The 20,109-nt window shown below is 35.7% G+C and overlaps 1 protein-coding gene across 1 annotated transcript in view; it reads right to left on the reverse strand.

Moving 5' to 3' along the window:
- Calr (calreticulin) overlaps positions 1-20,109 on the reverse strand; it is an 81,270-nt gene that overhangs the window by 41,110 nt on the left and 20,051 nt on the right. The window contains exons 2-3 of the mRNA XM_090386492.1: positions 14,588-14,692; positions 9,484-9,687 (exon numbers count right to left, since the gene is read on the reverse strand). Coding sequence (XP_090242618.1) covers positions 9,484-9,687; positions 14,588-14,692 — 309 coding nt within the window. The remainder of the gene's footprint in view (positions 1-9,483; positions 9,688-14,587; positions 14,693-20,109) is intronic.

Consider the following 20,109-nt stretch of genomic DNA (forward strand, 5'->3'; position numbering starts at 1 on the left):
CAGAGAAGAAAAATGCATGGGATGCATATAAATTATCAAGCGACTCAGAAGCCTATGGCAGATATAATCTAGTCTGTAATAAGGTCACAAAGGAGGTTAGACAGGTGAAGGCAGATTGAGACATCTTTGGCAAAAGATGCTAAGAAAAACAGCAAGGATTTCTTTACTTATATAAACTCTAAAAGGAAGTGGATGAATCTGATTGGTCCACTTGATATCGATGGTTCGACTGTTGATGATCCTGCTCAGATAGCAAACAAACTGAATGAGTAGTTTGCATTCCCACATGAATGGAGTTAAGATTTGAAAATGGCAGAAGGTTATCAAATTGTAGCAGGGTGCTTAATGATTTTGTAATAACTGAGAGCAAAGTGGAGGAGAAATTGTTGAAGTTAAACATAAGATGTTCCACGTAAAATAGTCACTGGTTAAAGATGCATTGCAGGATCATCTAGACAAGAATGCAGCAATAATTCAGACAGAGCATGGGTTTGTTAAGGTAAAAGCTTGTCTGACAAATTTGATGGGATATTATGATGTGGTTACAAAGGAACTGGATGCAAAAACTAATGTTGATATCACATACTTGGATTTTAGGAAATCTTGACACTTGTGCATGGAAGACTATTGTACAAATTGGAGCAGAATGGTATTAAGAGTAAGTTGCTACAATGGATAAAAGGATGGTAATCAATGGGTGTTGCTCTTCATGGACTAATGTTATTAGTGGAGTCCCACAGGGTTCGGTGTTGGGTCCACTGTTTTGTATATCTATCAATGATATTGATGGAGGTATATCAGGCTTAATGTCGAAGTTTGCAGATGATACAAAGGTTGGCAGGGTTGTTAATGACAGTAATGGCAGTGTGCTACTGCAACAGGATCTAGAAAATTTGGGCAGATGGACTAAGTGGCAACTGAAGTTTAACCTTGACAAATGCAAAGTACTGCAGATGGGTAGAAGTAACCCCAGAGAAACGCACCAACCATGTAGTACTACACTAGTGGTAGGAAATGAAAAGACCTGGGAGTAATTGCACAGTCAGATATGAAGTTTTCTGAGCAATGTAGACAGGCTGCCAGGGCAGGTCATGGGGTTTTGTCAATGGTCAGGCCACACCTTGAGTATTGTGTACAAGGTCTGGAAGACTCATTTTAGGAAGGATGTAGATTTGCTTGAGCGTGTACAGAGAAGGGCAACAAGATTGGTGAAGGGAATGAAGGGATCCTCTTACCAAGAGAGGCTTAAGTTCTACAAATTGCAGTGGCTGGAGACTAGGCACTTGCACAGTGTTCTGATTGAGGTGTATAAGGCCTTGAATGGGTTGAGCACGCTGAATTCTAATGGGATCTTCCACTTGTTCAGATTACGAACCTAAAGGGACAAATTCAAATTAAGAAAAGACAGATGTAGAATAGATGTGTGAAAATTTGCCTTTAGCCAGCTGGTGGTTAATTGCTGGAATAAACTTCCATCTGTCATTGTGAAAGTTGATAGGTTAAATAAATTTAAGGAGGAACTGGACAGGCATCTGGAGGGAACAGTGTGACTTTTTTTTTGGCTGATGCTGCATAAGCTTATACACTTTCTTTCTTGCATCACATGCCACTACTATGTGTAGGTGATGCCGTAATAATGCATCAGCTGTTCCTTTCAACTATATAAGCATGCTCTGTAAGGGTTGCAGTCGTTCGGAGTCAGCCGACATTGAGATTTCTTTCCAAACTCAAGAATACTGGTTCTGCTGATAGGAAAAAAGTAATCCGATGGTGCAAACGAGTCTTTACACCAAAACAGAACCACATTTTGAAGCATTTATGCCTTAAAAACCATAAGGCTTCTTCGTCTGAGCTCAAAAAAGAATAGGAAGAACATACAGGAGTGGTAGAAAGTGCAGTAATAGTCAAGACACCTTTTCACATAAAAAAAATTAAAAAAGCCCAATTAATTTGGCACAAGGAGCATGTCAGATGGACCCCTGAGCAGTGGAAGTCAGTTATTTTCTCGGATGAGAAGAAATTCAACCTGCATGGCTCTGTGGGAGACAAACGATTCACAATCGTGAAGAATACCATCTAGACCAGTGTTTCCCAACGTGGGTCCCACGCCCCACATGGGGGCAATTTGATTGTTCAGGGGGGCAATTCAAAAATTGCTCGTCTAGAGTTTAAAACAACCGCCTACTATGATTTAACTTGTACAAAAGAAGAATTGTTGGTATCTCAATTTTAAATAAGCATTCGTTAAATGTTGTACTTTCTATAGAGCTGCACTTGAAAGTTTGGAGTAATATCAACTACAGTTTGCTCGGAGAGTATTGCTTACTATGCCTAGTGAAGGAATAGTACATACTGTATTGGACGATTGCTTATGGCATATGCAATGTGCAAGCAAAGTGGTTGTCTACTGTAGCCTACCGCAAACTCAGCATGTTATATGAAATAGGTAATTCCTTTCATACAAACGCTCGTTTGGGCATAGTGACTGTACATTTGGATAGGTTTGACGATCTCAGATTAAAATAAAAATTACTTTGTCCACGCACAGAATTATTATTAATGAAGAACCGTGATATACAATGGTATGTATTTGTCATATATGTATTTCTGTGGTCTCAGTAAATAAGCAAATAAGTCCAAAAACTCGAATTTGCAGGAGAGGAAAAATAAACTTCACACTCTCATATAAACACGCATATATTCGAATATACAAATATTTATTACTCACGCTAAAACTACAATAACGAAGATAGCTGCGTGTCACATAATAGTAAATAATAAATACTTTATTATAGTGCACTTATCTCATTTTTGACAAATTAGACTTATCTGCTTGTTCACAGAGACCACAGATTTAATAGCCCGAATTCAGTAATTCGTGTGATTTATTCATTCAAAAAGCGTACTAATAATTAATTTTGATATATTAAAATAAAATTAAATTAACTTTAATGCATAGTTTATTTTTAGTTTTTGATTTATCTTATATTTATTTCTTTCAGTTGCGCAGTAAAATGAGTAGTGCAAGTAAAAAAAAAAGTTCGTCGGTATTCAGAGGAATACTTAAAATTTGGTTTCATACCCGCTGTCCACGATCAAAGGTCACCTTTTTGTCTTTTATGCCAACGAATCGATGAAGCGAGGTCGTCTTGAGGAGCATTTGAACGCGAAACCTAATGCTCGTGTAAATTCAGATTTAGATTACTTTCAAACTTTAAAGAAGAATTTTGAAAAAAGAGCAACATTAAAGTCTCTGTTTATTGCTCATACTGCAACTGTCAATCGTACTCTTGAGGCTAGTTATGAAATTTCTTTACTCATTGCTAAATCTGGGAAAAATCATACTATAGGAGAGAATTTAATGAAACCATCAATATCAGCATTTCTTAAAACAGTTCTGGAAAAAGATGACAAAGACGTGAAAGCTATGCCACTCAATAACAATACTGTTAGCAGAAGAATAGATGAAATGAGTGAAGATATTGAAATACAACTTGTTGGAAAGCTGAAAACAAGAAAATTCTCAGTGCAAATGGATGAATCAACTTTGAGAGACAGTGAAGCCGTACTGATAACTTATGTGAGATATATTGATAAAGGTAATTTTGCTGAAGAAATGTTATTCTGTAAATCATTAGAGAGCACCACTACCTCCAAAGATATATATAATAAGCTAAAAAATTACTTAGATGACAATAATATACCAATGAAAAATATAACATCTTGCGCTTCAGATGGTGCTCCTAATATGATGGGCAAGAAAAATGGCTGCTTAAAATTGATGAAAGATGAGAATCCAGAAATGCTTCTTGTGCATTGTGTTATTCATAGGGAAAACTTGGTAGCTAAAAATATTTCGCCTGTTCTTCATGAAGTACTAAAATCAGTTATAAAATGTGTCAATGCTATTAAAGCTAATGCCAAATGTGAGCGTCTCTTCAAGCTTTTTTGTGAAGAACAAAATGGAGACCATGTGAGACTTTTACTTCACAGTGAAGTAAGGTGGCTCTCGAAAGGGAACTGCTTGAAAAGATTCATGGAACTATTTGATACTATTAGTGACAAACCTGAAATGAAGCATCTGTTAACGGTCGATGGTAAAGCATTTGTGAGTTATTTAGCCGATATCTTTGAAAAACTAAATATATTAAATAAACAACTTCAAGGAACAAATAAAACTCTCGTCGATGCAAAAGCGAAGATATTTGGTTTCATTAAATTATTGAATTATGTCAAAAATATATTTGTAACAAAAATTTTGAACAGTTTCGTTGGCTGCAAAAATGTGAAGTGACTGATACCGCTGTACTTGTTATTGTCGATCATCTGAAAGTTCTGTCCGCTGATTTAAAAGAAAGGTTTTCTGATTTAAAACAAATTGATTTTCCAACCTGGATGATGCAACCAATGTTAGTGGATTTGTCTGATGTATCAATGCAGTACCAAGAAGAACTCTCAGAAATGCAAAATGATGAGTCAGTTAAAACTTTATTCAATATAAAAGGAGCGATGGCATGGCTTTGTGATGAAACAGAAATTAAATACCCAAATTCAACCAACGTTGCAAGAGAGTTATTGTTACCGTTTCCATCTTCATATTTAGCTGAATGTGGATTTAGTGCCATAAATGATTTGTTCCTAAAGAAAAGAAATCGACTGGATATCACAAAACGGGGAGACTTGAGACTGAAGCTGACTAAATTGGAGCCCAATATAAAATCTCTCTGCGGCAAGCATCAAGCACAAGGGTCTCACTAAATTTAGTGCACTCATCTAGAAGTGACTTCACATGGAATGTTGAAATTATTAAACAATTAAATAATAATTACTAAAAATTAAAATATTATAAAAAAATATTTCATATAAATTATTTTGTACTTGAATTTTAGTTGTCCATTATATGTTTTGAAAATTTACTTACTGTTTTTTTCTTAATAATTTCCTAATGATTTCTTCCTAAAACCTAAGTTTTGTGTCCTGAACAAGTTGTAATTAGGCTTCATTTAGGAAATAATTCAATTTTTGAATATAAAAAATATGTATATCGGTGTTTCCCAACGTTACATAGGGGGCATCAGAATTTTAGAAAGACTTAGGTGGGGCATGGTAAAAAAAAAGGTTGGGAAACACTGATCTAGACTGTATGGTGTCTATAGTGAAATTCCCGACCAGCCAAATGATAAGGAGGTGCATTCTGTATCGCACGGTAGGTCACTGCAGTTTATAAAAAGGTTCCACAAATGGTAATGGATACCTGGCTATATTGAAAGGAAAATATCTGCCAACCATTAGAGACCATTTCAACCTGCCAAGTAACTTTCAGAACGACTCTCTCGTTGTCATCAGGCAAAAAGTGTAAATCTAAAAAAAGATGCCCAAAATACACTGAACATGGTAGAGAATGTGTTGGCCTGCAGTAACGTTGTGAAAGAAAAAAAACTATTGCATTTGATGTCTTTGCTGTAGTTAAAAATGCATATAGGACAACAACATTGGATTCTTTCTTTAAATTAATTTATTAAAAAGTTAATGGTTCATATATCTCCTTTTATATTAAGATTGTAATTCTTTTTACTATGATACTAAAATATTGTATCCTGTGTCCAGGCACGAGTTAGCAAGGTTCGTGCAGTGGTAAGAAGATGGCTACACGCATGTGCTGACTGGAAGTTGGTAAATTGGCCAGCACACATTGGTCAAGGGTGTCTAAGTATGGTATGGTGTTGTACGACTGTAGCTCGATGGTGAATTTTATTGAAGGCGACAGAATTGAGGTGGTCTAAGATTTGGTTACCTGAATTTCTGGGGATAACCACAAACACATTGTCCACGTAGCGACACCAAAAGGTAATGTTGGACGTTGCCAGCCATTACACACTGGCTCTTTAAAGAAGAGGTGTGCTGAAATTGCTAAAGTCAAGGCAGATCTTACAAGGTGTGGCTATCCCATCAATACCCTTGACAGGTGTGACCTACAGACACATGGCCACATAGCGACCAACAGAAACATCCAAGGTAATGACAGCCACGAGCGCCTTTATCCCATACTACCCAAACCTATCACAACAGGTTTGTAGTCTTGATAATCACATGGGATAAAATGACAGCCACGAGTGCCTTTATCCCATACTACCCAAACCTATCACAACAGGTTTGTAGTCTTGATAATCACATGGGATAAAATGCGTGCAACTCCCAGGCAGAAAATTACAAACCCTCATCTCTAAGGTAAAAACACTGTCCCCACCTTACCAAAGTGGATTGGTCTACCGCATCTCTTGCTGTGACTGCACTAGCTGCTACATCGGGGAAACTGGGAGACGGCTCGAAAAACGTCCTTCCAAACACGTTTGGGCAACCCACCACGACATTAATCTGCACCGCAATGTTGTGATTAAGTCCCGCCACTATCGATGACGCGCCTGGTTGGAATCTTTGAACATCAAATGCTCCAATACCTCAGTCAACAGGAACAGTGGATGTCAAGTCCACCCTGGCAACAATTAATCACACACAAGATTGGCAATACACACCCTAGCGCTCCATTCTTAACTGTCAGCTTAACTGAGGAAGGTTGACAAAACAACAAAAGCTTTTTGTTTGTATGTATCTAATAATATTAGATACATAGAAACTTGTCACAATCTATTTTTTTGTATCTGTTTTCACTCTGTGTTACAGTAATTTTAGTTTTGATTTATTTTTATATATATATATATATATATATATATATATATATATATATATAGCAGAAAAATAATGCTTAGCCAGTTTTAGTGTTGAAAATGCAGAAAAAGTAAATTCTTCAATTAATTATTTAGGGCATTTATACCCATTTGTGCTTGAACCCATATTCAAATTAGATTTTTCTTCATGAAGTTTTTTGCACACAATATTGTTTCTGCCTTCCACCTGCTTAGCCACCCATCTGTAGGCTGAAAAATTACATAAAATGCAGGCTTAAAATTCTGAATGGATGTCAATTGCAAACGGAACTCTATTCATGGAAAGCATATGGTGGTACAGTACTGCGCTACGAGATCTCAATCATTTCAAATGATTGAGATCTCATAGTGTAGTACTTCAGGGAAAACTTCAAAATGTTTGCACAGTATAATTAAACACCAATAACTTTTTTGTACATCTTTATAATAGTGGAATAGCTTACTCCTTTCCCCATCTGATAGCAAAAGCACATCATTTTCTTGTTTGTTCACTTCCTTTTGTTTACAGGTACACTCCTTGTTTCTTGAAGGCTACAGAAATGTGGCAAGGATTAGAGGTCAAAATGTATCCACTTTCAGACAAGGAAAAAGGTGAGAACACTAATCTAGAAAGTTCAAAACAGCATTCAATGGGTGCTGTACCTACAGAGAATGTAAAGTTATTATGTTAATGGACATGCATGGTAGGTAGGTTCACAAAACATTGTTTCTTACATTGTTTTTTATAGCTGTTCTACCAGAGACATTACTGGCCTGAAATAAGCATGAGCCAGCAACAAATAGTGTTCAATAAGTGGATGCATTAAAGATAATTTCCCTTCCACATCACATTAAATTTCACCTAAGCTTGAATTCAAAGATTTCATTAAGTGGAAAATTTCCAGTGAAAGACATTCTTTGAGGCCTCAAATCATACAGCTTCTGCAGAATGGAGGGGGGGAGAGAATTTTCAAATATTACTTAATGTATCAGAACTAAAACTATGGCAGCCTTTCAAAAATGGCTTCGTGCAACGTTTTGGGTAACCACATACAAAGATGAAGTTCAGAAACTACTTGATGCTTATTAAGAAATGGGATACACGTTACTGAAACATATGTCTTGCATTTAGGTTTCTTGCCTTAATATCTGGAATTGTAAACAATTCCAGATATTAAGTCAATGGAAAAGCACTAAGATTACTTCCAGGAATATGTTGACAGATTACTTCCTTTTTAGATAAAAAAAAAAATACTTCCAGATTAGATAAAAATATAAATCTTAACCAATCTGACATTTCAGAACCAGTCCTAAGTAGGAGCATTACAAAAAAAAAAAAAAAGCCAAGGATATCTGAAATCAGCAAACAAAACTGATTTTTGAGAAAAAAAAAGGTTACATATTTCATGAAAATATGGATCTGGCTTGCACATACAGTGGATTCCAATTATTTGGGCCATCAGTTAATCAGGGCACTTGTTACTCCATTCTCACTTGCATGTATCGTGTTACTTGCAATTTGGGTGTGCCGTGTTCTTTGTTACTTATCTTTTTACTGTTTTAAATTTTAACCCCCACCCAAAAATGTCAGTGAACAGCAATGTCAACTAGTTAGTATGTACATATTACAGTACGTATTAATTATTCCGATCATCACGTATATTCTTCCGATTTTCACATATCATTTAATTTTTTAATTAGTAAAGTAATAAAGGGTAAATCTGTGCTTAATATATCCTTACTTTTATAGCCTGTGGATAATATTCCTCCTATTTTTGCTAATTAAAATCACTGTTTAATAGAATTAAAATTCAATTCACAAACATGATCACAATGACTGGCACTTACTACACATCATATAGTGAACGGCACTTTACTATGGTGACTCCGTTGTAACGTGATTTGATTGTACAGTGAACAAATTGTAAAGCGGGGGTCCATTGTATTTTTAACTTTTTTTATGTGATACTTCGGATAACTGGGGCAGCTGCTTATTTGGACCAAAATGCACCAGACCCGATGTGTCCCAAATAACTGGAATCGACTGTACTACACTGGTTGGTTTGTTTTCCTTCCATTTCTGATACGAAGTTATCCTTAAGCTTTAACGCTCTCAACATAGCCTAATAAAATTTACAACCACCTATTATGGAGAAGGATCCTTTATCTAACTATTCTCTGGCTGCACAAGTTACACATCACCTAGGCTACTTCCATATTCCAAGAGCATTTAACCAATAAGAATATGGAATCAAAACTTTAAAACTTCTTTAAACCACAGTGCACCCCAAATTCAAATAAAACATAATGGTTATTGTTCTTTCATCTGAAACTACAACACATCATAGCAAACATGTGAAGTAGCCAGATAAAAACTAACTACCTCCTATGATGACTGTGTGGTCTAGTGTCTTGACTCTAGTGAACTCTCATACACAGGTGTATGTGCACGACACTGCAACATTGGCCAATCAGAAACTTCATAATTTATGCAGGGATGTTATACTTCCTTTGTATTCAGAAGTTAGTACAAAAAAGTAGATGCACCATCTATGCATTAGTAATAAATTTTATAATAAACTTTTAAACAATTTTTAATGGCATTCCAGTGCATTCACAAACAGAAAAAAAGCCTTTGTAATCCCTTTTGATTCTTGGAGAGGTATCAGAAGATGCACAATGCTATATCAAAGTGAGACAAAATCTGTAGATTAGAATATTCAAGGATAACTGAAAAACATTAAATAAATAGATTTTAACTCAACAAAATTTAACTTACCAAACATTATGAGGTAAGGACTTTCTCCATGGAGATCTTTTTCATCCAGGCTACAGTCAAATAATTTCAAATATCCTCCACCACAATCAATATTCTGTTCATGTTTAACAGTAAACTGAACAACTAAAGTTTTATCTTCATTGGTAAACGATTCAAACTTGGTTGATACTCCATAAAATCTAGCATCTTGGGATGTCTGAATTCCTTTACAAAGGATAAAATTTAAATGAAATATTCAAAATACTTAAGTTAAATAATTCTTAAACATAATAGCTGTTTAATGATCCCATTTGGAAATTGCATTACAGTTATAAAAAGATACAATTCTATAAAAAAAATATATACTTATACAGTATAACACTATTATATATTACAAAGAAAAATGTTTTCAAGCAGACAGTCGTCACATATAGCAATATCACTATATAGTACTGCAGCACTGGTTTTTGTGCACAGATGAAAAATCTGAAAATCTTTAAACACCAATTATAAAACTTCTTGTATTCTAAAGGCTTCATAAGAGGTAGGATGGGTTGGGGGAGAGAGAGAGAGAGAGAGAGAGACCAATGTACACAGAAAAAAAAGTCCTGATATGATATAGCAAACATTCTGATAATCCTTATACACCAATGAGCCAAAACATTATGACCACCTACCTAATATGGTGTTGGTCCTCCATGTGCAGCCAAAACAACTCATACCTGGCAACGCATGGACACAAGATTTCTAAATGTGTCTTGTGGTATTTGGTATGAACAAGTAACCAGCAAATCCTTTTAACACCTATGTTAAAAGGATTTGCTGGTTACATGCTGGAGACGCCGCAGATCGGAGTTGCTGTTCCAACACAAACCACAGATGCTCGATGGGACTGATGTCCGGGGAATTTGAAGGCTAGGGCAATACCTGCCATATTGCTCCGGGGATATGCGGTGGTCATTCCCTGACCTTTCCGCATCAACCATGTTTGGTGATCATGGGCTCGAACCCCAGTCTAAACAAGAAGCATGTGCTATGCACTAACATTAACTAACAGTGAATAGGAGTATTTGCCGAATAGTTAACAGTAATAATAATAGTAGCCATTAACTGTTATTACTACTAACAACTCTTCCAGCGTTGGACTTCTTACTTCCAGCTTGGGAAGGGGATGCAGACAAACTGTTATTAACAACAGCCGCAAGCAGGTGCAAATGAGTCTTGCACTGTTTATATTGGAGTATGCAACAAGTTGGTTAGCAAGGTGTTGGGATTGCAAGACTGGCTGGGAGCCCTCATGGAAAAGTAAATCAGTGGGCTAGGGTAACTAAGAGTATAAACAGATGCAAAAGGAAGTTAGGCAAGTTAAGATAGCAAAGGAATGCAAAGAAAAACATGCAAATACTTAGGTAAACACAAAGTAATTGAATGGATGAATCATATTGGTCCACTTCATATAAATTAATTTTACTGCTGATTACACTCAGGTTGCTGAACTGAATAGGTATTCTGAATTTACATTCACCAAGAGGAAGGGAAGATTAATGACCTTGTGATAACTCGAGTGAAGTGGAAAAGAAATTCTTAAAGCTTAAAAAAAAAAGCACCTGGGACAGTCGGAATATATCCAATTTTATTAAGGGAAGCAGCAAAGGATGTAAGTAAACAACTATAATTATGGTGAGCACTTTTGGATTCAAAAGGTGGTCCCTATGGACTGCAGATATGCAAATGTATTCCCAATCAACTAAGGCAACAAAGGATGACATGAGTAACTACAGACCTATTAGCTTAACTTCTGTATCAGGGAAAATCCCCTGGATACCCTGAAACTTCTGTTTCAAGGCATCAAGGGAAAAGTTACTGCTATAGAATGGATTTCACAGGCCTGCCACTTTGTACACCAGAACAAAACTTTAAATCATGGAGGCATGCAGATGAACTGATGTATATTCTTGCTGCCTCTAATCTGACATCCAGTGACTAGAGAGTACAAGTACAGGCAATCCCTGTATAACACGGTTTCCCCTCTAACATGATTGATAAATTAACGCAATCCCCACACAACACTGTTAGAGAATCGCAAAAAACCTTGCATAACATGGTATTTTTGAACTTTTGTGCAGAGAAAACCCCGTTGGATGTAATTTTTCAACATTTCCATTCTTTTGTTTTTTTTGTTGTGAATCTCCACTGTTGACTCACTAGTAGTTATATAAAGAAAAAAAAAGAAAAAAAAATGTATGGCCAGAGCAAGTTCATTCAGGAAATATGGTTGAACGGGCAGAAAACAGTATCGGTGCAACAGTAGAACTTGCGAAGTCAATAGGAGGAGAAGGTTTCGATGATATCACTACTGAAGATGTTCAAGAATTACTGATAGAAAAAGAGGCTGGCAAAGCAGATTTGGTGGAAAGAATCGGAGGTAAACCAAATCAATTCAGATGATAGCACAGATGAAAATTTTAAAGATGAAAATTTTAAAGTTCCAAATTTTACACTAAAAAGCATAAACTTGGCTGATCAATGAGAATCTTATTTTTTTTTTAATGCAGATCCTTCAACTAAAAGGAAGACAAAGTTCAAAAGGGAGCTTCAAAAATGCTTAGCTCTATACCATGCAATTTACAAAAATCTATCAAGCAGAAGTAAACAATCCAAACCTAGAATACTAACTTTTTAAAGAGAGCAGAAGATACACTAAATCCAAATGCTGCAGAAGAAAATTCAAAAGGAAGATTTTGCAACAGAGAAAACATTCTCTTTTGATTGTGCTTAGCAGCAATGAAGAGGAAGAAAATTAAATGAACGTACACTATCTGACATATCCCAGTTTTAGTTATTACTATTTTTAATAAAAATTAAGTTTCTGATAGTTATAAAAAATATTTTTGTTAGCTTTTGGAACTTAACCCCCCCCCCTTTTTTGTACTGGTTCTTAGTCCTGTATAACACTGTTTCACACTACGAGATGTGTAGAAACCTAACTACCATGTTATACGAGGGTTACCTGTAGTGTGTATGCTGGGGTGCATTGCCAAGGCCATGTTAATATCAAGCTGGTTATATCTTGCTGCACGTATGCCACATCCAAAAAAATTTCATTACTTCATAAGGTGCAGCATTTACTCTAGAATGCATCTCAAATAGTCAAGCTAAAAAGTACAAACATCTTTGAACAGATCAAACCTCTAAAGAACTTACTCGTTCATTTCACAAATATACTACCATCTTCAGAATACTAAATGCCACTTACAAAATTCCAATTACCAGCTGCCTCAACCACTGCTTATCTCAGTTGCCTTGATTATTCACCCCATGATTACTTTGGCCCCAAATACAGTACTTGTACATTGATGTTCCTTGTCAAAGTGTTAATTTGGAATCCCTTCTGTTCTATCATCTTAAAATCTCTACTCCATTCTGTCAAATTCATCTGTTGCCTCTTGTTCACTTGGCTTTCCTTTCTTTGAAACTTTCTGCAGCTCAATTTTCTGAACATTGAGGAAATATTCCTTGGAGATTTTAATGTACACAATTTAAACACGTTTTAGTCACATAGACCCAGCTTTCTTTTTTTAGATACAATATGCCTTACACAGGTTGAACTGTGTTGTTATACCTACCAGAATACAAGACAATTTAATCACACACCCTCTGCTGTACACAGTACAAAAGGATCTTTTTTTCACAAACCATTCAATGCATATGGTCCTAAAGCACCTCAGATCACAAGTTGATGATAGTCTCCATTGCAGGACAAGAATGCCAAATTTTTCAAGTAATGGCAGTGAAATTCAGGTAGGTGTGCAATTCTTTATTCTACACTCCACAATAATTTTCTCCTTTATCCAAACCTTGGCTTTCCAATAAACATGCCAAGGCTGTTCAAGATAAGGATGTTACATCTCTAAATAACTAAAGTAAATATTAACAATCCAAACTGAATTTAAGTCTAAAACTTGCTCTTGTACCTATGGTAGTCAAGCATTCTGGCTTCTTTGCCAAAGCTATTCACCTCTATTAAAGCCTGATGGTTCGATTACCTGCTCAGCAGGTAACAGAACTATGGAGTATCTGAATAACAGGATAAAATACAAATATGAGTAAATCACACTTGATTAACAGCTTTGGTCTAAACTAGAATAGTTTTAATCTGAAACAGACTAAATTTCAGAAGGGTACAGGGAAAAAAAATAATAAAATAATCTGGGGAAACCAAAATTCAATGAAGACACAGTTATAAATACAATGTTATGATGGGAAATGAATATTCAACAAGTATGATCTAGGGACATTTTTTAAAAACCCATAAATAAAATGAGAACATCCTTAGCAAATAGACACCAGACAGGAAATATGTCACATGCAAAAATGTGATAGTGTGGTAAGATGTATATAGGAAAACCAGGAATAAGACCAGAAAAATAGAAAAGCATTTAAAATAAATAGAAAAAGGGAACAGTCTGAACTAGCAGAAAATGCAAGAGAATAAAGCAAGGAATTTTAAAAATCACAGGAAGGAAAGAGTGAAAAAAAAAAAAAAAATATATATATATATATATATATATATATAAAACTTAGGGAGTCTACGTACAGAGAGTTAGAAACAAGACATTAAACTGTGCAGATTCCCTGCAAACCATATTTCCTTTTCTTGTAGATGATCAAAGTAGCTGTAGATATTCTGTATCATTGGATTGTTTTACAAATGATTATTTCTGCAATTAATTTGCAGGCAGTTCCTCATTGAAATATCTCATGAGGTCATTTCTTTTAAAGACAATAAAAAAATAAAAATATTTAACCGAAAGACAAACTTAACTTACGAAAGCTTTCAACAAAGACAATAAAGAAGTATAACAATAGAAAGCAGAATGTAGTTACGATGGACAATTACTATGGAATAGAAATAAAGAACCCAAGAACAAATACAAAACATATAAATGAACAAGAAACCATTAAAAAGAGATGGTGCTCAAACCTTAAAACAGTCAATATTTAAAGAAATTTAAAAAAAAATTCACTTTTGATAAGACTTTTACAAAAAAAAAAATAAACAACAATCAAAGTTAATTTAGTATAATATACTGAACTAAGTTTCTTCAAAATATTTTACACTTACCTTTATCTTTATCTGGGTCTCCATAAAACTTCCCAGCAGTTAAAACAAATTTTCCAATTTCTCTACCTTTGTGCTCAGACTGTAACCACCGTTCGGTCCATTTTTCTAAAAGGGAAAAAAAAATGCATTTCATATGTAACAAGCTACTACATGAATATAAAGTGATAAATTTATATAGAGTACAGTATTATGAATGCAGCAAAGAACAAAATTTCATCCATACAACCTTTCTATAATACCAAAACTTTAATATATTAAAGTTGGTATTTACAACCACAAAATCTTTACTTAAGGCACACTTTACTGATGAGAGTAGATTCAGTCTCAGCAGCAATTCTGGACAGAGGTTGGCACACAGTATCACCCTGCAAACATCGCTGAAAGGGATTGATATAGCAGTTGAGGTGTTCTCATCTGGGGAAGCATTATCTTGGATGGATGCACCGGACACCACACAACTCCAGATATTGGAAGGCAGTACTCTAACTGGTGCATGCTCCTGTACTGAGGTAATCCTTCCCCATGTGCATCTGTTCCGAGGTTTGTGTTTATGGATGATAACGCCAAACCCCATCGCACTGCAGCTAATATGCTTTTGGAAAGTGAGGACATTGTTCGTATGGATTGGCTTGCCTGTTCCCCCCAATCTAAATCCCATCAAACACATATGAGACGCTCTGGGGAGATGCCTAGCAACACGTCCACACCCACCAGAAAATGGCACTGACAGGAATGGACAACGTTACCACAAGAAATTATGAACAACATTGTTCTAAGTATGGACAGGCAGTGCAAAGCCTACATCGACATTAGGGGGGTGGCCATATCTCCTACTGAGGAACACCTCTTCCCCTTGTTCCATCTTTGGAAGTGATGCATCTGTATCATGGCAGCCAGTGCTATATTGCCATTTTTGAGTAAAGTCCCTCTGTACTGTTTTGTTTCAGTTGTGTCTGTGTGGTTCCCTTCATTTCTGTACCTCACGAGGTTCCTTTGGTATGGTTTTCCCATATCCAGGCCACTCCTACAAGAAGCTACAGGTGAAAACCTAACTGGTCCTTAAATTTTGCACACCAGTGTACATCAATATTTGTTTAATATTAAACAAATTCACCATTATATAAATTACTGAATCTGGAATCTGATGCTTTCCTCATTTCTGCAAGAGAGTTTCTCAGAAAGTTTTAACTGGTGCTTCATTTCATATTATGTTGTAGTTTAGTATAGTTAGAGCAGGGATCTCAAACATGCAAACTGCTGTCATTTTCTTTGTGCCAAGAAACAATCATTGCTCAAGTTGCATGTTGAATCAATCACATATTCCTTTATCTCTAACTTAAAACCATGATTTAGTTGTATCACTAAAAATAAACAAGATGTCACTAATAGTACTACAGAACAATATGCATTTTTTTTTAAATGCAGACAAAAATTATTTAATGATGCTAAATTATGTCAGCAATTTCAATGTACTTGTTTCTTTTAGCAAAAAATTTAAAAATACAGGTCTACTTCATTTTATCTCATAAGTACAATGCAGAGGCAAGACTTTATGAAATTTAACAACTGCTTTCATAAAATGAAAGTTGTCAAGTGAAAGCAAAACCAAATGAATGAAAAATGAACAGACTGACCAATGTACTCGAAATATTTTCTTATGCTTTACTTTTCAGAATTTTTGGTAATTGCAATTTAACAGAAGTGCAACTCCTTTTTGAGGGATGGCTTTAATGTCAAAAAGAATACAGTGGAAGGTGTTTTCCAGAGCAAAATAGAGAATTAGCATTTCTCACAGAATGTAAAAAAGGATAAAATTCAGTAAGTACCTTATTTGTCAACAAATTATTTTTAAAAAATTCAATAAGCAATTATTTTAGCAAAAATTCAGTAAGAGCAAGTTTTGTGATGAGGAAACATCCAATCACTTACAGAAGGCCTCTAGAATTATGGAGTTGACATATTAAAAAAAAATAAATAAAATAAGACAATTGATTCAGACAGGAAAAGACTACAAACTATTTTCAATTGCCCTCAACTAAAATACAGACATTTCAGATACTGAACAGCATGCAGTGTTCATTAGATACGTGGATTGCAACTTGAATATAACCAATTACTAGATTTAATATCACTGAAAGGTGCAGCAGCGAGTTATGACATATTTCAAGGGCTGGAAATGTTGGCAGGAAAAAAAATTTAATTTTTTTCTGATTAAAACATAGCTGCTACTTTTCTTTCTGACCATTCTTGCAGACTGCCCAGGTCACCCAAAGAACCTGTGGTTGGTTCTGATCATTAACTGCTCTACCAATCTTTACGTTGTCTGCAAATTTTGACAGTCTTCTATCCCATCAATGTTGTTTATGAAAATCAGAAACAGCAGTCCGAAAATCGATCCTTGGGGAACCCCACTTCTGACAACACCAATCTGAAGAATATCCATTTAATCATAATCACAGCCCTGCAGCCACCAAGCAATCCATCTCAGAATTTTTCCAGTAATCTCAACATGGTTCAACTAATTTATCATGCAAACAGTAAGCTGTTTGTTATTTGGTTTTTAGGAGCATTAGCAACTAAGGCCATATTGCTCTTGGATATGTGGTGGTCACCCTGGTCTAATCAAGAAGCATGTGCTATGCGCACCCAGCTATGGAGGCGGGCCCTGCTAGTAAGCAAGTCGAACTTCAATATCACACTGAAATTAGATGGCTCAGTCAAGGGATTTTTTTTTGCTCTCATGAAAATGAAAAACAGAGCTTCCAACTTAAATTGTACTTTATTTTCAATCTTGCTTTTTTAATAGCTGAAACCTGAAGGTACTTAAAACTTCAAAGCAGAAAACAAAAAATAACAGAAATGAATGGCAATGTTAAATCATTCAAAGTGAAGATCTTTTGTGGAAGAAACTTAATTTGATTCATTTCCCCAATTTAAATTATTTAGGCAAAGTCAAACTTAAAAAAAATCATAATCTAAAATCTTGAGTTTACAGATTATTTCCAATTTACATTGTCTTGATTTACATTTTTTAATGATTAATTAAGGCATTCAAAAATCATACTTTTGCCTTTCTTTTGTGCACCACTTACTTCAATAACTACAAAGTTGACAGCTTGCAAAGGAAATGCAAATGGAGTTGGTGGAGCTTCAGAACAACATTTTAAGATAGAAGTTATGGATGTTGAAATTCCAAAGTTCAAGTTCTTTAAATCGGTATCTTAAGAATTATATTATTTATCTAATCATCTAGGAAAATTAATGAAATTTGCACTGGGGTCAAGGGCTGACTGATAAACATTTGAAAACAAAATCGGGTTAATCAACTGTCAGCCTCTACAACCCATGTTGGTTACTTATTCCAGTTATTTTTAACTCACTGGCTAAAATGAAACTTCCTGCAATCCAGTCTTAAACATCTCCCTAATTTAACTTGAATTTATCGCTCTTAGTTCTAGAATCATTTAAGCGTGAAAATTTCATCCTCATTCATTTTACTATTACCTCTAAATTGCCTAGTTCCAAGGTGTGCAACCCACATTTCTAAGTCTTTCCTCATAAGGATGTCCTTTTACTTATCTAACCACATAAGTTATCTATCTCTGACCCCTTCAAGAAGCTCAATGTCTTTTTATTTTTATTGTTGTGGTCTCCACACTTGAACACAGTATTCCAATTGTGGTCTAACGATAGCCTTATAAAATGGGATCATGACTTCCTTTCTCTCTACTAGAAAATGTCCGATAAATCATCGATAGGACAACATGGGCCTTCCTTAGAACCTGTCTGCAATCGTCAGAGAACCATGTCTGATTGTATCATGCCCCCAAGTTGCTTTCTTCCACTACTGACTTTAGTTCATCTCCATCAAGTGTACAAGTTATTCTGGGGTTCTATTACCCAGGTGTAAGACTCTGCTGGATTAAAGCACAGCTGCCACTGTTCTAACAATCCCTGAAGTCTATCTAGGTCAGTCTGAAGAAGCTCTACTTGGCAGTGATCACTAACTACACTACCAATCTTTACATCACCTGCAAATTTAGACAAACCCTCTATCCCTTCATCGATGTAATTTAAGAAAATCAAAAACAGTGTCCCAATACTGATCCTTGGGAAACCCACTTTTACATTAACACAATCAGAGGAATAACCATTCATCACAACCCTCTGCCTACTGCCCTGAAGCCATTCTGTTATCTACAGATTTTCCCTGCGATTCTAACCTGTACCAGCTTATAAAGAAACTGCTCACGCGGGACTGAGGTAAATGCTTTGTTGAAATCCAAATAAACAATGTTCGAATTATTCCCTAAATGAGTGACCCAGTCAATATAGCTAACCAGATTTATCAAACAAGATTTTCGCTTCACAAAACCATGCTATGTATCCTGCACAATTCCATTTCTATTCAAACGATCCTGAATTCAATCAATGCCTCCAAGATTTTCCCTACTACTGAAGTTAGACTGACTGGTCGGCAATTTCCCACTACACTCTTTGACCACCCTTATGTATTGGAGATACACTGGCACCTTTTCCAATCCAAAGAAACTCTCCTGAGTCCAGTGATGTTTCAGAATTAGCCTTAATGGTTTGGTGAACTCACTCACTTGCTGCCTCCCTTAAAATTATGGGTTATATGCCATCAACCCCCAGCCTTACTTGCCTATAAGTTTTCATTAAATAATCATGCATGATTGTACTAGAGTTTTAAATCTGAATACTTACAGGATCCAATGACTGACTTAACAAGTACAGGAAAATGTTTAGAAAAAGTTAGAAAGTAGGGTTAACCTCTAGTGTCTGAAATTCTGGCTAGACACATAGAAGGGAGTACAAGATGAGAGCTTTATCAATCTGGCCCTAGAAAGATTGTGCAAGGTTCATGGGATAGAATTTCTCAGTGTAGTATGTGCTTGTTAAGAGGAACAACTTCTACAGATGTGGACACTTAAATAGAATCCAGTTGACAAGGGTGACCAGTGCAATGTTGAGTCAGTTTGGTGTGACATAAGTACTGGGAAAGCAAAAACGAGTGTTATAGGCCTAATGACTGTGATAGGTACAACAAACTTCAGAGAAAAAGTTGGGCCCTAAATCAGATTGTCTTATAAAGGGGATTTGTAGGTTAGTCATGCAAACACTAGAAACACTTGTGGATTTATTGACGACTTTTCTACAGCATGTTAAGAGACACAAGAGGGCAATATTCCTGATCTGATGAGTAGTGATTTTCATGCATTAAGAAACTGCAGTTAAAAGAACCACTAGGTGGCAGTGATCACAATGTATCGATCAATTGCAATGTACTTAAAAGATATAACTACCAGCAAATGTCTCCCCAATTCACAAAGAGGAAACAAGGATGTCATGTATCCTTGTGTTAGCTTAACTACTGTTACAGAGAAAAGCAATGCAGGGCCATCTAGTCAGGAATGCAGGTATAGCTCAGTCATAGCATGCTTTTAAGGGGAGATCTTGTCTGACCAATTTCACTAGATACAATGATATAGTGACAAAGG

This window comes from Mastigoproctus giganteus, chromosome 12, assembly GCF_048544385.1.
Source record: "Mastigoproctus giganteus isolate SK-2022 chromosome 12, ASM4854438v1, whole genome shotgun sequence".
NCBI classification, from domain to species: Eukaryota; Metazoa; Arthropoda; class Arachnida; order Uropygi; family Thelyphonidae; genus Mastigoproctus; species Mastigoproctus giganteus.